The sequence below is a fragment of the Sesamum indicum genome, linkage group LG10 (assembly GCF_000512975.1).
Source record: "Sesamum indicum cultivar Zhongzhi No. 13 linkage group LG10, S_indicum_v1.0, whole genome shotgun sequence".
Classification (NCBI taxonomy): Eukaryota; Viridiplantae; Streptophyta; class Magnoliopsida; order Lamiales; family Pedaliaceae; genus Sesamum; species Sesamum indicum.
The window spans coordinates 4,642,983-4,660,852 of record NC_026154.1 but is presented as its reverse complement, the minus strand read 5'-3'; the positions used below and the strand labels follow the sequence as shown (position 1 = coordinate 4,660,852).

Below are 17,870 nucleotides of genomic sequence, written 5' to 3'. Positions count from 1 at the left end.
AATATGGTCCCTTATCAAACCAACCAATCCAAAATGGTCTTCTTAGAAGCCCCCTAGTTCAGTCATGAATTTGAACTCCACCAACACGTGGGATGTTATTATTTTAATAGTAGTTGTTGTTTAATAATAATTGTTGATTAGATACAATTATTTGATATTGATGATTAATATATAATTATTATAGTCGTCAGTAGTTGTTAGATATAAATATTTGATATTGATAATCGTAATCGATTTATTTAAAAATTAATAGTTCATCTCTTTTACTAAAAAAAATAGTCTTCTTAAGACATTTCTCTAGAGTATCACTCTTAATTAAAAGTATTTTCTAGATAATTGCTCTTCAAAAATATTTTCGATCTTATTACTCTACGTGCAACAATTATTAATTATTGATATATCGGCGAAAAGTTATTAGCCGTAGTTTTGTATTTATGTTTCATGTTATACTTTATCATTACGTATTTGATAAATAAAATTTAAATTAACAAAAAAAAATCTTGATTTTTTTATAGAGTTAAATATATTTTCAACCGCTAGATTATGTATAAAGTGTATTTACACTCCTAAACTATAAAACGTAACAAAATAGCTCCTCATAATATACCCTAATTTTTTTATAACTAAAATGCCCTTGTTATTTACACTTAAAATATTTCTATGACAACCATTCTCCTAAATATTATCTGAATTAATATAAAATTTTTATTTAAAATAAGTAATACCCAAAAATTATATTTTTTATACAGAGTATAGGATTTGTATAAACTTCATAAATTTACAATTCTTATATTTTTTACATAATTGGTAAAAAATTTAAAATATTACATCGAACATATATATATTGTAAAATATGCAAATCTAAAATATAATTAATATAATATTCTATATTTTTTGAGTAATAATGATATGATATATTTTTATTATGTGGACATGTAATTCAATAAAAATTTATAAGTTATATAACATGCTTTTTCTATAATAATATATCCATTATGTATCAACAAATATTTACATATATTTTTTAACATAATTTACTTACTTTGTAAAAGATATTTGCATATATTGAGCTTATAAATGTCTTTTGTGTTCCAAAATTTATAAAAAAAATATAAATATTATTTTTAAAATAAAATGTGACTAAAATTTTATCACTAAAAATAGTTTGGGAAAATATTTTAATAAAATATATTTTAAAAAGTAAAATAAAATATATAGGGGTAAGTGAGGAGGAGCATTTTTGTCCTTTTAATGTCAAATTATTTTGTCAGGATGTCTTTATTACCTTTCATACTTTAAGGGAGTAAATGAGACAAAATTCATAATTCATGAGTGCAAAATGTATTTAACCCTCTTTTTTATATTACATCGAAGTTTAAAATAAAAAAAAAAAAAGAGAGATTTGTTATCAAGAATATAATTAAAATGAATTCGTAAAATCAAAAACTGACATGATCTGTCATTAATACCATCAATTAAGTAGTTATAATCGATCCTGTGAAGACCAGAAAATTATTAGCAAAAGAAAATAATAAAGCAGATTACAGGAAAATAAAAGAAATCTCAATTTATTTTAAAGGTTATAGCTTTTATAAATTTGTGCATATTTTATTTTTTAAAATATGAAAATTTTTTACCTCTAAAAATATTCATAATGATTGGTTTTGTTTCTAACTTATTTTGGGTGTTTTGTGGAGATACGGAGAGAAAAACGAAAATAAATAAGTATAAGTTAGAGATATTGTGTATACTTGGGTTAGACATATTGTGTATATTTGGATTTGTTTCTGGAGATAATATAAAATAAGTATGGTATGTTTGATGCTGGGTAGTGGGAGACAAAAAATACTGTTCATTGTCAAATTATGTCTCTTTTATATATTTATATGTATATGTATGAAAATGTATATTTATATGTGTATGTATGAAAATGTATATGTATATATTTATATGTATATGTATATTTTTTGGATAAAAAAAAATCAAAATATTGTTTTAAAATAATGCAAAATATACCTAAAGCTGGCAACATAAAACAGGCCACACATAGTGTATATTTTGGTCCATGTCAAAGATGGGCCAAAATCAAAACCAAACACAATAATTATGTTTATGTGTAATATGTAAGTATATAAAATAACCATATTGTTGGGCATACGTGTGTAAATATATTTATATAAATATATATAAATATCCAAAAAAACCTATAAAAAATTTAAATAAGCTAGATCGGGATGGTTTCGGATCAAAACAATAAAAATTGAGATCCACCTCAAAACCCGAATAAGACTTTAAAATCCGTCCCAAATAGAGTGGGTCCAAATTTAACCCGAACCTATCCCCATATTTTCTTTATTTATTAATAACAGTTAATAAATTATAATAATTCATCTAATAAGCAATACTCAATTCAATAAATAATTTAATATAACTAAAAATAATAAATAAATTATAATAATTTATATAAAATGAGACAAATATTCACACTTTACTAAAATTCGAATTTCATAATTTCAAACTTATTCACAAAAACCCAATCTATTTTCTTGCCGAATAATTCTCCAGTACAGTGTAAGTTATTTCTACTGTGTTAAATTTAAGTTTGGTAAACATTATAAAACGTCACCGCACCCGAGACATCGTGAAGTCACACTCTCACACCCCGTCTGGAGTACCTCTCCTCTGCTCATTGCTCAGTTTTAAGTGCTCGTGAAACCCCAAACCTCCACTTTTTACTTTGACTCAAACTCTGTGCCATCACAATCCCACCCCACAATTTATTAATTCCACTCTCTTCCTCACATACAATTTGCTCTTCTTTCTCACCTAACGAGATTAGTTCTTCGCGTTGGAGATTCGTAATTGCTCCAGTTTCTGACTGCGTGAGTTGATTTTCCGTCAAATTCACATTTCATTTTTTGTTTTTCCTGCGTTTTATTCTGCACTCTGTGTGAATTTGGTTTTCATTTTTTTCCGCGGTTGTTGTATTTGCTTGCTTCATCTTCGAATTTGCGTCAGCCATTTCTGTTTGAGCTGAAAAATCGTAAGAAGCTCAATTATTTTTATGTACGTGTAGTGTGATGCGGTGGGGTTGTGCCAAATTAAGCTCAGATCTCGAGTTCTGTAATTTGTGGTAATTTCGTTTGGGAAATGCATGTTGAGTTTTGTCTGAGTTCGCTTCAAAATTGGAGAATTCAAAGGTAAAGAAGATATGAATGGGGGTTGCATTATCTTTTTTATAATGTAATTGAAACTTACCTTACAAACAGTGAAAAAATGGGCTCAGTGTCAAGGAGTTTTTTTTTTTTGTAGATTTTTAGAGTCTTCTCTGCGAGAATTTTCATTCTTTCCGAGTTTTAGCTTATGCATGGTAAAATTTCATGTAGATATCTATGTTTCAATATGGTTGTATGGGACACAAGTATGTAATTCTCATGATTCTGGTTTCATAGGCTTATCTTCTGGAATTGAGGTGCAACTTTTCCTTTTAATGTTAAATGAAATGATCCATTGATTTAAAACAGTTTTCTAGTGGTTTGGCATTAGGGATATTCTTATGGCTGGAATTTGATCGACATGCTTCATTTTCAGTGAGATCGAGACGTATGGGTAGTTCAGCGGAGCATAGTTCTGGAGAGGAGACTGACATTAGTGATTCTGAAACTGAGGATTACCAGGAGAAGGCTTATGAAGAACTGAAGAGTGGTAAGCACCAGGTGAAAATATCCGATCAAGCTTATACTTGCCCCTACTGCCCTAAGAAAAGAAAGAGAGATTTTCAGTACAAGGAACTCTTGCAGCATGCAAGTGCGATTGGCAGTTGCAGTTCACATAAAAGAACTGCAAGAGACAAGGCAAATCATCTCGCCCTCGCAAAGTACTTGGAAAATGATACAGCTGTTGATGCTGGTCCGTCAAAGCCTTCTGCTGAGGTAGATGCTCTTGCAGACCAAGACCGTGATGAGCTGTTTGTCTGGCCATGGATTGGTATTGTTGTCAACATTCCTACTGACTTTAAGGATGGTCGTTATGTGGGAGAGAGTGGTAGTAAATTGAGGGATCAGTTGACAAGAAGAGGATTTAATCCAACTAGAGTGCGACCTTTGTGGAATTACCAAGGCCATTCCGGAACTGCTATTGTTGAATTTCAAAAGGATTGGTCTGGATTCACCAACGCCATGTCTTTTGAGAAATTTTATGAGGCTAATCATCATGGTCAGAAAAATTGGCTGGCAAAGAATGGAATGAAGTCAGATCTTTATGCATGGGTTGCTCGCGCAGATGATTATAATTCTAATAACATTGTTGGAGAAAATCTTCGCAAGATTGGAGATCTTAGAACCATATCAGATATCATGGAAGAGGAAGCTAGAAAGACTAACAAGCTCGTAGGTAATTTAACAAATGTTATTGAGGCAAAGAAAATGCACTTGCTGGAGATGGAGAATAAATTCAAGGAGACTGAAAGCTCTCTACTCCAGTTGATCATGGAAAAGGATAACCTGCATCAAGCTTATAATGAAGGTTTGTTATGTCCTAGGTTTAGATGTGACCCAAATAAATCTAATTGGATTTACTTTTAACCTGATATACTCTTTTGTGTCGATCAGAGATAAAAAAGATTGAGTCTAGTGCCAGAGATCATTTCAAGAAGATATTCAACGACCATGAGAAGCTGAAACTTCAATTGGAAACTCAAAAGAGAGATCTTGAGTTCCGGGGTCAAGAACTGATGAAACGGGAGACACACAACGAAATTGAGAGAAAAAAGCTGTCTGAAGACCTTGAACAGGTTCTCATATCATTATTAGGTGTTTAATTTGCATGTTATGTTACTTTGGCTTAGACCAGTTTACTAGAAAGAAGTATTCCCAGTCCTGGAGCACAAGCCATTAGCATGTACTGATGGCTTAATGCTGTTGAAGTTGCAAATGGGAAGAGCTACCCTCTCTCCTTTGTTTTCTCTTTTATGTACCAACTGATCTACTTTAATATGGTATATGTCAATAGTTGAGGGATCCTAGACTGCAAAGCATATTCATTACGGTGCCCTCATATTTTCCATGAAAGTGACTAGGCTCCCTGTTCTAGATATGTAAATATATTGATAAACATGTGTCACATGCCCAATATGTCCAATAAGGTTTTCATCATTCCATCGCTGCTATTCTAATCTGCAACAACCATCCTTCTCTGATGGGCTTACATTAGCATCTGCTGCATGATTGTTACATCCATGTTCCATATAGATATCGAATGCAAATTAGCTGTTTTGACGATGAACTGTGTTTTTCACCATGCACTATGCAATATATTATCTTCAGCTTTTCCATCTTAGCCAATAACCATATGCAATTGAGCTTTTACAAATGACTGTTCTTCCAGAATGCGGTGAAAAATTGTTCCCTTCAAGCTGCTGCTGAGGAACAAAGAAAGGCTGATGAAAAAGTAATGAAACTGGCTGAAGAACAGAAGGTATTTAATTGTTCGTATTTCCCTTAGACCAGAGACTGGACTTTCAGATATGAAGTTCAAACAACTATAATGACCTGTATAACGGACCTTGTGATTTCAGAAACAAAAGGAGAATCTCCATAAGAGAATCATTTTATTAGAGAAACAACTGGATGCAAAGCAAGCAGTACAGCTTGAAATTGAGCAATTGAGAGGTAAATTAAATGTCATGAAGCACATGGGAGATGAAGGCGATTTAGAAGTGTTAAATAAAGTGGATTTGCTGCTCAAGGCATTGAGGGAGAAGGAAGGAGAGCTTGAAGATTTGGAGGTGTTAAACCAAACTTTAATTGTACAGGAGCGCAAGCGAAATGATGAACTCCAGGATGCTCGGAAAGAATTGGTTAATGTTAGTCCTCTAATAGTTTTCTACACATTGGAACTGACTTTTCACTCCACATCTGGCATTTAATCTGTTTTTGCTTAGAGTTCATCTAAATTCGCTACTGATTTTGATAATCTGAAGATTTGCTCTTTACTGGGTCATGATTATTGAGAGAGCAAGCTACTAAATTACACATTTTTCATCTATATTGCTCCAACTCCGCCATCAAATAAGGTTCCTGCATTCTAGTATATGTTTCAAATCGAGATTTAAGTAGTTCAATGTAATCCCCCAAAATGAAACTGAAGCTCATGAATGAATAAGAATTCATTAATCAATTTTTTTCTTCCCCTCCTAGAGAAGTTCGGGTAACCTACCCTAACTTCTGTGATGTCTGTGATGGAAAAAGGAGTAATTTTGTCTCTGGAGGTATGAGCTTCAAAGCTTATCATTTGACTAATATTATGCGGATTTCTAGGTTAGTTACATCTTATATTGTGACATGTGAATTCATCTTCCTCTAATGTGATCATTTGTTTTTCAACATTTGTTATGGTAATGGTCACCTCAATCTTGGATTTATATTCCCAAATGGGTGGTAGAGGATAGATACTTGGGTTAGTCTATTAACATACAAAATATTGACCATGGAATGAACAAAAGGTCCTGTTTTCATTATGAAAGCATGCATGTTAGCCATTTACTTTTTCTTTTAATTTGATACATGGATTTTATTTGGGACAAAATTTATAGAGTGGCAAGCAATTGCTATGTAGGGCTTGAAAGAAATGTCAACAAATGGTCATATTGGTGTCAAGAGAATGGGGGAACTTGACAGCAAGCCATTTCATGACGCAATGAAAAGGAAGTACAGCGAGGCTGAAGCAGATGAGAGAGCGACGGAATTGTGCTCACTGTGGGAGGAGTACCTTAGAGATCCTGAATGGCATCCTATAAAAGTGGTTAGCATTAATGGTAAACATCAGGTATGTAGTTAAAGCACATATGAAGCGATCTGTGTGTTCTTTTTTTAATTATTATTATTATTATTATTGTTTTGCTTATACCAGCAATGAAACTATGCAGTTTAAGAAGTTCAATACATACATCTTTAAAGTTCTTGTAACTAGAAACAGGGACAAATGATAAAGAATTACTATAAATATGCAGAGGACAATATGATGCTGATATTTGTTAGGTTGAGTTCATTGTGTCTTCTTTTTCTATTTGTTCCACCACTGCTTTCTATCCATGCAAAACAAGAATTGGAAAACAAACAAATGGTAATGCTTTGGTGTCTGCAGGGGTTCAAATAACATGGTTTAGTGTCTGGATGTAATGACAACATTTTTCTGCAGTGAAATTGGGACATGACTGCTTTTCCTTGGGTCTTTCGAATTTCTCTTGGTTCTTGGGTTTGCCAAATCTTATGCCAATCAGATCCACAAACGGTATTTAGCTATGAATACAACCTGCTTCTTACCTTTAAACTTCCTCTGAATCTGTTGCTTCTTAATACCTGATCGCGTGGAAAGGTGTTATAGAGCATAGTTGATGGCACCGTTGTCCTAATCTAGTGATGGCAAATGAGTAGATCAGCTGCTACAATGCTACAATTAGACTAAGCATCTTGAACCTTTCAAAGCTTCTAGTGCTTAGCTTGGATAACCGCCACAGATTACTGACGCCAATGGCCAACACTTTTCAACTTTTTTCCTTTGTCCATGTTTTCTTCAATTTGCTTTCCAGCATGATGTGCTCCAACTGCATTTCATTAAATCTTCCATATTGTCTTAATTACTTGCTTTTGAATTCTTTAATTGGTCTGATGACAGCATTAGCTGTTTCCCACAATGTAAACTGATCCTCAAGTAGGCGGTTTTTTTATCTTGTCAAAGTTTGTGCAAGTTATAATAACTGTTGGTTAATGACACCAACTTTGGATTTTAGGATATCCTGTCTATACATGATAAAAATGTAAGGTTGCCAAGATACAGTCGGTTGACATTAAATATGCAAATAGATGTGCATATTCAAGATGACTATGTAGTAGGTTGATTGAATTAGGCATAAGCAGATTCATCATAAACCGGTAATTATGAGAACAGTTTTGGCAAATGGATAAAAAAATTATGCTCTACCATTTCATAATGTCTACTTAATGATGTACATAAGAGAATAACATGCTTTCATTTGGTTCAAATGATGTTTCCTGAGTGAGAGATTTTTGGTTGAAGTTGATCCAATATAGTGTCACCAAAATGAGGATTACTGTGAAAAAAAGGCTTACTTGGATCGATCTTTCAAAGCTTTCTGGGTCTTCCGGTTTATGAGGCTTGGTTAATATATCTTATAAATTTGTTGGTTCAGGCTGTGATAAAGGAAGATGATGAAAAGCTGAGAGACCTGAAGGAGAATTATGGTGATGAAGTTTACAATGCTGTGACAGCAGCTTTGTGCGAGATAAACGAATATAACCCAAGTGGGAGATACATTATTTCGGAACTGTGGAACTACAATGAGGGTAGGAGAGCCACCCTTAAGGAAGGAGTTGAAGTTCTGCTGAAGCAGTGGAGATACCAAAAGCGGAAGAGGGGAATGGATTGAGGGGTGGAAGTGAGCCTGGTCACTGGTGCGCCCCGGTCTTCGGCGTCTTGTACTAATAGCGTTTGCGGGAGGGAGCAAATAATTGAATTCTAATCATGAACCCTTGTTTGGGAGACTAGTTGCTATTTAGAATCTATGCCCTAACATTTTATGATCTTGCCGTAAATGAAACCCGAGCTACTTAATTCTCCTCATCTGATTTTCGTTTTGCTTCTTTTTCTTTTCTTTTTTATTCTATTCTTTTTTTAATCAAAATGGGGAAGTAGGGATAATACCTTATAAACTCGCAAGGAACGATGGTGTTGTGCTTGTTTGGCATTCAGGTTTCTATGGTTGATCGACAATTATCAAGAATGAGGTCTCTTCTTGTGTAAATTAAGGTCTCTATAGCTGATTGATAATTATCAAGAATCAAGGTCTATTTTTGTGGAAATTTGATTGATAGTCAATAAGATTAAGTTTAATTATGTGAGAATTAACACAGATAAGTGAGGATATATGGTTATTTTTATTAAGGTTAATTCATTTAGATTCTTTAGATAAGTAAGGATATATGGTTATTTTTATTAAGGTTGATTCATTTAGATTCTTTTTTAAAATGTGAAATTATTCTTTCCCCCCAAATATTTTGTTTATATCTGATCTTCCGTTATCATTTGGATGGGAAATATTGATGTTAGTAAAAAAAATTTACATAAATTTTTAATTTTACTCTTCATTTAACATGATTCTCTTGTATATTTTTGTATTTATAATTTATAAAAGTTCAAATATAATATACATATATATAGTGAGGTTTAAAATCATTATATTTTTCTTTTTATAAATATAAAATTATTACAGGAGAATGTTCAATGAATGGTAAAATTAAAATTTTATGTAAATTTTTTTTTTGTTAATATTAGCATTTTCCTTGTAAACCCTGATGAAAAGGAATTTGGTGTGAACAATGAATTTTCATAGAGATGTAAGAGTATTTTTAGAACTTTTTTTTTACAAAAAAATATAATTTTATATTTTTAGAGGGGGTTTAAGTATAATTAACTCTTTTTCTTAAATATCTTGTTCGAACTCACAATGTGGATTTGGTAATGTTGGACTCTAGATTATTAGATAATAGCATTTGATGGCCGTGTTTTGTTTGTTATTTGGGCAGTTTTCTTTTGCAGTGGTGCAATTTCCACTTGTACTGGAAATTATATGATCAATAATATTAAAATATGACATAATCATGTAATAGAAAAACATAACAATAAATACTAAATGCTTCACCATATTGCGTTCTTGGTGCCGTTGCCAACTATGTTGGTTGCTAGTATATTGCACTTGTCATATAAATAGTTTAAATTTTGCCAATCTCGATCGATTTCCTAAGAAGGAGAATGGGATTCACCTACTTCCCTTTCAGTAGAATGGCAAAGATCATGGGGGAACTCCCACAGCTTCAGCATGGCAAAGACTTGGTCAAGTGGAAGCCCACAGGCAGAACTTTCACAGCTTACAGTTTGCACCTTTCGCATCCTCCAGCTCCCAAGGTTGCATGGGCTACGCTAACATGATGTACCTCGAAACAGTTTCATCTTGTGGTTAGCCATCCAGAAGCGTCTGTTGACAATGGATAAACCCTGGCTCCGCAATGCACGTCAGATATGAGTGCTTTGTGATGTTAGTGATGAGCTTCATGACCACCTGTTCTTCCCATGCAGGTTCTAAAGAGACTGTTTGAAGGTGATTCAACGTTAGATTAAATATCAATGGCCGTCAGTAGGGTAGTGGAAATTGGGTGTGATTTAGGCTACTCGAAAGTGGAGGTGCACATAGCTAAACACGCCTACAGGAGCGTGCTAGCTTCCTTTGCGTATTATATATGGCAAGAGCGTAATGGAGGAAAATTTGCAGGATCCTCAAGATCACCAGAGCTGGTTGAAAGGTTAGTACCGGAACAAATTTTCTTGGGTTCTTCATAGAATTTGCAAGAGCGTTGGAGTCGATGGACCTTCTTGTTGATGTACTCGTAAGACACTTTTACACTAATGAAATTTACCTTATCCCACAAAAATAAATACTTAAAACATGCGTATTAAAAATTATATTGAATTGTCGCTAGCGCTAACCTAACAACTTTTGAGATTTAAAGACTTTACAATATAAATATAGAGACAATCGTCAACATAAGAAAGTCAACCGTAATTATACGGATGTAAAGTGTTATAGCAAATGAAAGACTCCAAAATTTAAATGTTTTGAGGGGGTAAAGAGCAATTTACCAAATTTAAAATATTGCTGATCAGTTCACTGTTTTAGTTGGAGTCAGATTATTTGATGGGCGGGTATCATTTATTCAAATTTGCTGAATATTGTAGTTGTAACTTATATATTTTTCCCAAATTCTATTCGTAGAATACTCGGGTCTTATTGATTTTATGCCCAAAAAATTTTCATATGCATTTTTATACTAACAACACCCGAAAAACTATAATATATATACAGTGAAATTAACGTTATTACATTTCATTTTTCTTATAAGTACAAATACATGAGAATATTAAATTAAGTATAAAATTAAATATTTATATAAATTTAAGCATTTTTCGTACAAATCATAATAAAAAAAGATAAAGTGTAAACGGTAAATTCTTGGAAAGGTGTAACTGTAATGCTCTATTTGTTTTAGAGAAAGTATAATTTTGTATTTTGAAAAAGAATTCAAGTATAATTAACCCTTGAAAGTTACGAAATCAATCCGATTCACTTACTCTTTCCTTATTTCTCATAATATGCAGGAAAACCTAGTGGAATACATCAAATCTTTGTTTAGCATAAGATAAAAACTGGTATTTACCTAAGAAAACCGCAACAAATCCACCTCTATACCTCTTCAAAAACAAGAAAAATCTCAATCTATAAATACCTTGAGTTTTTCACACAACATATATACCATTTAGCTCAGTCAAAACAGGTTTGCTCCACTCATATAGTTACAGTCTCCGATTGCTGACACCTTCTAATCCTAATCCTCATCGTTCCTTGCGATATACTGCCGTTTATCTCACAGCATTGTCTTCTAGTCCCCTGCATACCCAACAATCGCAAACGTCAGTCGTTTCTCAGACGTTCTCGACCTTCAAAAGTTAATACTGCCGGTCTATGTCAGCCCGAAAGATGAAAGGAAATATTCAAATGACATATGTGCCCCTTCGACGTTCCATAGTGCTAAAGAAGCACTACTGATGGTCGTCGCAAAAGCAAGAGCAAGAGGAAGAGCACTTTGAAAAGATAAGACTTGGCTTTTTTCAACTGAATGATGAGTAACTCCGCATAACGCAGGTTAAGTTCTTATAAAGTATGATGTGGTTTTTCATTATCAGTTAATGACTCACTAATATCGTGCTAAACCCATAGTTAACACGTACGTCATTTGTGGTGTCACTATATCAATGGTGGATTTCCAAGTGTCGAGTATTTGAAGATGTGGTAATCTTCGTAAGGGATGTTAATAATCTACTCTAGAAATATAAGGATGTATGCACTTGTTCTGATCTGAGTAATCAGTGACTGTTGTAACTCTAGAAATAGATTGACGTATCAGCTAACTCAATTAAATAGGCAGTGATGATGGTGACAAACCTGTTTCCACTCTTCCGGATCCATTTTCGGTGCTGAGACGATGATGTTTTCAATAGCCATGGCGGAAGCATACTGCCGGCCACATTTCTTGTCTGTCTCAACAGCAAATTTTCTGTACATTGTGAGTGTATCACCGGCAGAATCCTCCCTGACCGAGTTCAAATAGAAGATAATTGGCTGTTGACAAGGATCATAGCTCCACGGACGGGTATTGAACGTGAACGGTCCCTCTTTCCAACTCCTCCACGTTCGGAACGTCAGCAGTGGCATCTCCAACTCTTTGGCCGTCAACAGGGTAGGGTATATTTGCACGACATAGCCCCATGAAATCGAGACAGACCATTTGTGCCTGCGTTGGTAGCAAAAGCTTTGCTGTAGGATTCTGGACGGGTCGACTTCATATGCTTTCATCAACACTTGCAACGACTCTAGCTGCGTTTTGTTTGGAAACAACGGCTTGACATAGTCAAGGTGGTGAAGAGAAACCAGAGGTGCCAACGGATGTGCTGCCAGAAGACCGAACGGATCGCCTCTAATATCAATCTGGAGATAAAAAAGACCGGACGATTATCCAATCCGGCATTTTCAAAATAATAAACGATTAAGACATGTTATTATGAACATGTACACATCTAAATATCATCTCAACCTCAAAATTAGAAGAGGTTAGTAATTTTTATTAACATACCACACGACTAAAAGATAATATTAGCGACAAAATATCAATCGTGATTCTAAAATTATCACTAAAGATATATATTAAACGACAATAATTCTAAACGTATTACAACCTAATTATTACTGATACGAGTTGCGCATAAAATTATCGCTACAGGCAATTAATCACGTATCTATTATATTCTACATTTTTCACTATTCATACGCCATTAATAACATATAGCTAAACTCAACACATAATTTTTCCAAGTGAAACTATTAGACTATTTTCGTACATTATTTAATTTCTTATCGCTAATATTTTTTTCTTTTTTTTTTTTTAAAATAGTGATATCCTCCAAAACTTTTATGATTAATCAAATGAAATGCTTTAATAGCAGACAAGACCAGGAATGTTAATTAGACAAAAGCATCCCTAAAAGACATCCTTAGCAGAGAATAAATTGAATATAGTATGACTTTTGTAAAGAAAAGCAAGCATCAACGTGGCAAGAGCCCAGATGAGTAGGTGTCATTCGAAGTGTACAGCCATGTGATGACAGCAAAACCCATAAACAACAGCCCTATACAAAATCTGCCACGTATTCCCCGCAAGAATTATGCGGCCAATGCCTATTAACCAACTCTACTGCCCTCCGTCTGGGGAATTTGAATAGAACAACCTACGTGTCCACAATTCCTTGCGGGGTTTGCGAAAATTTTTATTTATAAAAAATAAAAATATTATATATTTTTCTTTGTTATTATAAAATTAAAAGTATTTAAAAACAATAAAAAATTTAAAAGAATTAAATTTTGATTTATCAAAAAATTTGTTAAAATTGTGAATTATTAAAAATAAATTGCAACGAATTCTTTTAAAATTTGATATAATTACAAATACTCATCTATTATTTGAAAAATTAAGCATAAATACACATTAATATTACAAATACTCTAACAAATACATTCATACAGTAGGTATATATTTGAAGTTAAATTTATTTTATTAATATTAGTTAATAAATTATTTTATTTTTTTGTTTAATTGAATAAATATAATACAACCTATACTATATATTAATATGAAGACCAGCAGACAAAATGAGTATGAACTAAAATGTTCTCTAATATATTTATCTTTTGAGGCATAATTTATCTATAATGCATATTAAAAAATAATTTATTTAAATTATGATCAATTATCTATTTGAAATAAATATACAAGGTCTAACAAGTGTACTTGGAGGTCTAATCAAAATGAAATTTCAAAATAATTATTTTGATTAGTAAAATATACATGAACTAGAACACATTTAAATATATTTTCTTACTCAAATAACCATATCTCCTTTATCAATATTTATTCCATTCTGATAAATTATTTTTATTTTTAATTAAATAATAATAGTATAAAAATCTAGAATATGCACCCCATTGTGTTTCCGTCCCTAATTTTTATTATATTTTAAGAGAAATACTTTAGTTCTAATTATATAAATATTTTATATTTTTAAAATTACAGCTATAGCACCTGAGGGATATAAGTGGAATATTTTTCGCCAAGTATTTGTTTAAATTTTGCTTTTGAATAAATAATGTAATAATTACAACTATAATTTTAAATTTTATAGCGTAGTTTTACACAGAAAAATAGGAGTAGTTTTTGTATTTTAACCTAACTTTTCGGGTGTCAATGTAATTTATCCAAATTAGAAATAAATAAAAATAGTGGTTAATAAGATATATGTGGGAATATTGCATTGGATTCATTAGATTTCAATAAAATATTCATTTATTTAATTTTACCATATTGATGTGGATTTTGTGGATTTCATTGCCAATACATACTATATATATATATAGTTATAAATATAAATAAATTAGAAAAGGAAATAATGTCAATTTACCAAAAAAAAGGAAAGAGAAAATAGAAAGGAAAAATTGCATACCTGGTGAAACCCGAGTTCTCTAGATAGTCCCACACCGAGTTCCCCTACACAAGCCCACACCCTCTGATCTGAGCCGTAGAAATAGTGATACCTATTCAGGCAACCGTCCATCAAGCTGACCAGCTGCGCCGCTAATGGATAACTAATTGCGAACCCACCGCCTCCAAAGGCCATATCGTACGCATGCATCACGTCCTGTTCCACGCTCTCGGAGTTTCCGCCGACGTAAACCATCCGCCGGTGATCATACTTCCCCAGCACCGTCACCAAGTTCTCCGGGAAGAACACCGTGTCGTCGTCCCCCATCACGAACCATCTCACGTTGGGCAACCCGGCACGGAACAAATCGACCACCACCCGGGCCAGTCTCACCGCCGACTCCGACCCGGCGGAGCGCTTGAATCTCTTCCAGTCGGAGGAAACCCGGTGGCGGATTTCGGACGCGGTTCTGGGGTCCGGGTTCTTCTCCAGGAAGACGAAGCCGCGTGTGATGTTGGGTTTCCACCAGATATCCGAGTAGTGGAGGCGTTTCTCCCAAGTCCCCGTGGAGGCGCCGATGCCGAAAGCAATATGGGAGATGTTGGTAGGGGAGTGGTCGGAGTAGAGCTCGGCCATGTAGAGGGCCGGGTCGGGGACGTCGGGCCAGCGGAAGAAAACGGGTCGGGTGGTGAAGTAGAGAGCAAGGGAAATTGAGAAGGTTAAGATGATGGCAACAGCAGCCTTCAACGACGTCGTCAGGACGTCGCCTTTTTTATCCGGTGGGTTGGGAGGCTTCAGGGCCTTAAACGGGGCTTGACCCGAATGATCTCGGGTCGTGCACATTGTTATTTAACAAGAATTCTCACTGTGTCTGGGAATTGGATGAATTCCACTAGAGTCTGGGGATTGAATCTATTGTGTAGAGAGAGAGAGAGAGAGAGAGGGAGAGGGAGACCCAGATGAGAGAACGTATGGATGGTGGTGAGGATGAAATAAATGGGAAGAGTGGGAGTGGGGTTTGGGGCAACTGAAATCGACAGTTTGACGTATGTGGGTTTCCTCGTACGTGGAGCTGTTACTCTGCTGCTGCCTGCTGGGTATTAATTTAATTTTCCCAGTCAAAATTCTTCACTCTATTTAATTAACATATTAAATCCTATATTACGCAGGAATTTTAAGATTTTTTTTGGATTAACTATATTTTCTATCGAAGTATACCAACAATCGCATTGGCCTCCCTAAAATATAAAAAATAATAACTCTTCTAATAATATTGATCATAATTTTTAGAACAGAAATATTATTATCATTTAGCTCCTTTAAAACATATTTACAATTATTCCTAACAAAATTTTGAATTATAATCATTTTTATTAAATCAATCTTGTTTAATTTATAATTTTTATAAATAGTATAGAAAGTATAAGTTTACGACCCTCATGTCTTGATATGATGCATGCAAAAAATGCACGTATGAAATAAATGATACGACCAAAAAATACAATTTTGGCCCACTTAGAGTGTGAAGTGGTAAAATAAGTGTTAAAAGATAAAAATAGTTAAATGAATAAAAAAAATTAATACGAATATCAAAACTTTAAGTACGAAATTATAATGTTCCTTTAAACTACTATTATAGTAAAAAAAATAAAAATTGTAGTAAGTAGACTCAAAGTGAAAACATGTCAAAATACATGAAGGTGTGTGTTTGTGTCCTTCAGACCATGTTCCTCTGTCGTGTGATTGTGTAAATTGTGAATATGATCATGTAAATGTATGAATATATGAATGTCCTTATCTCGTAGGGAACCTTCCTATTTATAAGCAATCACAAAATTATTGAAGAAGGTTAAGAATTTAAGGGAGCATGCTGCGTCCCCTCGAATTTGTGCAAAGTCCCTAGTAGTTGGTTAAACCTCCTCGAATTTGAAAGGTAGCCAAAGGATCCCTCCCAAATTTGAGGTACTATTGGAATATGTTGGGAGGATAAGGGTGTTGCATCTTTGATTTTCAAGGAAGTGATTGAGGAGATTTGTCGCAGCTATCATTTAACTATGTTTAATTGTCATGGTTAATAGCAAATAGCTATTGACTACGGTTACACAATGATTTTTTATCGTGGTTTTTTGTGAGGGTGGCTAAAGCATTTGTCGTGGCTAAAAGCCATGGAAAATAATTTTTTCATGGTGAAAAAGTCAGTTTTTTATATCGATTTTCTTTGATCATACTTAATAGTAATCATTTACCATGATTTTTAGCTATAACCACTAATATTGTAGCCCACACTAAGGCTATGTTTGGTTTTGTGTTTTGCACACCTCCACTAGATAATTATAATTTTTTTATTACTTTTTTTATTAAATTTTATTCTTCTCTTAACATAAATATATATATATATATAGACATATATATTACTAAATATATATATATATATATTCAAAGATATGATTTGACAATGAACAGTAACTCATGTCTCCCAAATTTCAACATCAAACCTACACCACTTATTTTACACTATTTTATATTATATCAAAATACGAATCCAAACATACCATCTATCTCAAAATACATACACTATGTTTGGTTTTGATTCAAAGATGAGCCAAAACATACACCATGTTTGGCTTGTTTTATTTTGCAAGTTTTAAGTATATTTTGCATTATTTTAAAACAGTATTTTGATTATTTTTTTATCTAAGAAATACAACTAATTATATATATTTTCATACACATATACATAAATATATATAAAAGAGACATGATTTGACAATGAACAATACTTTTTGTCTCCCCACTATCCAACATCAAACATACCATACTTATTTTATATTATCTCCAAAAACAAATTCAAACATATACACTATCTCTAACTTATACTTATTTATCTTTGTTTTTCTCTCTCTATCTCCACATAACACCCCAAAACAAGTTAAAAACAAAATCAAACATTATGATACTTGCTTATCTTTATTTTTCTCTCTCTATCTCCAAAACACCAAAACAAAAACATTCAAAACATTAATCCAAACATAAGGTAATTTTTTTTTTCTAGTGAGTTCAATCTTTTTAGAATTTAAAATACTTCTCTTTGGGAGCACCACGTATCCTTGAGGAGACTGTTGGTCCTTATCCAATTCTGTAAATGGGACCTCCAGAGGTCCTGCATGACTGCCACTTAGGTCCCCGTGGGTGCCATGTGGAGAATCTTT

General features: G+C 33.3%; 2 protein-coding genes across 3 annotated transcripts; one reads left to right on the top strand and one right to left on the bottom strand.

Moving 5' to 3' along the window:
* On the top strand, positions 2,652-8,640 carry LOC105171937 (protein INVOLVED IN DE NOVO 2). Of its 2 annotated transcripts, none has more exons than XM_011093209.2 (7): positions 2,652-2,882; positions 3,592-4,524; positions 4,611-4,792; positions 5,386-5,475; positions 5,576-5,863; positions 6,616-6,825; positions 8,210-8,640. In XM_011093209.2, the coding sequence occupies exons 2-7, from the start codon at positions 3,606-3,608 to the stop codon at positions 8,444-8,446; spliced, it is 1,926 nt and encodes a 641-aa protein (XP_011091511.1). In that variant the 5' UTR covers positions 2,652-2,882; positions 3,592-3,605; the 3' UTR covers positions 8,447-8,640. The 2 variants fall into 2 exon arrangements, with proteins under 2 accessions (XP_011091511.1, XP_020553002.1); XM_020697343.1 differs by lacking the exon at positions 2,652-2,882 and adding an exon at positions 3,053-3,200.
* On the bottom strand, positions 11,297-15,673 carry LOC105171936. Its single transcript, XM_011093208.2, has 3 exons — positions 14,683-15,673; positions 12,074-12,616; positions 11,297-11,518 (listed from the first exon to the last, which is right to left on the bottom strand). Exons 1-3 carry the CDS (start codon positions 15,502-15,504, stop codon positions 11,417-11,419), a joined length of 1,467 nt encoding a protein of 488 aa, XP_011091510.1. The 5' UTR covers positions 15,505-15,673; the 3' UTR covers positions 11,297-11,416.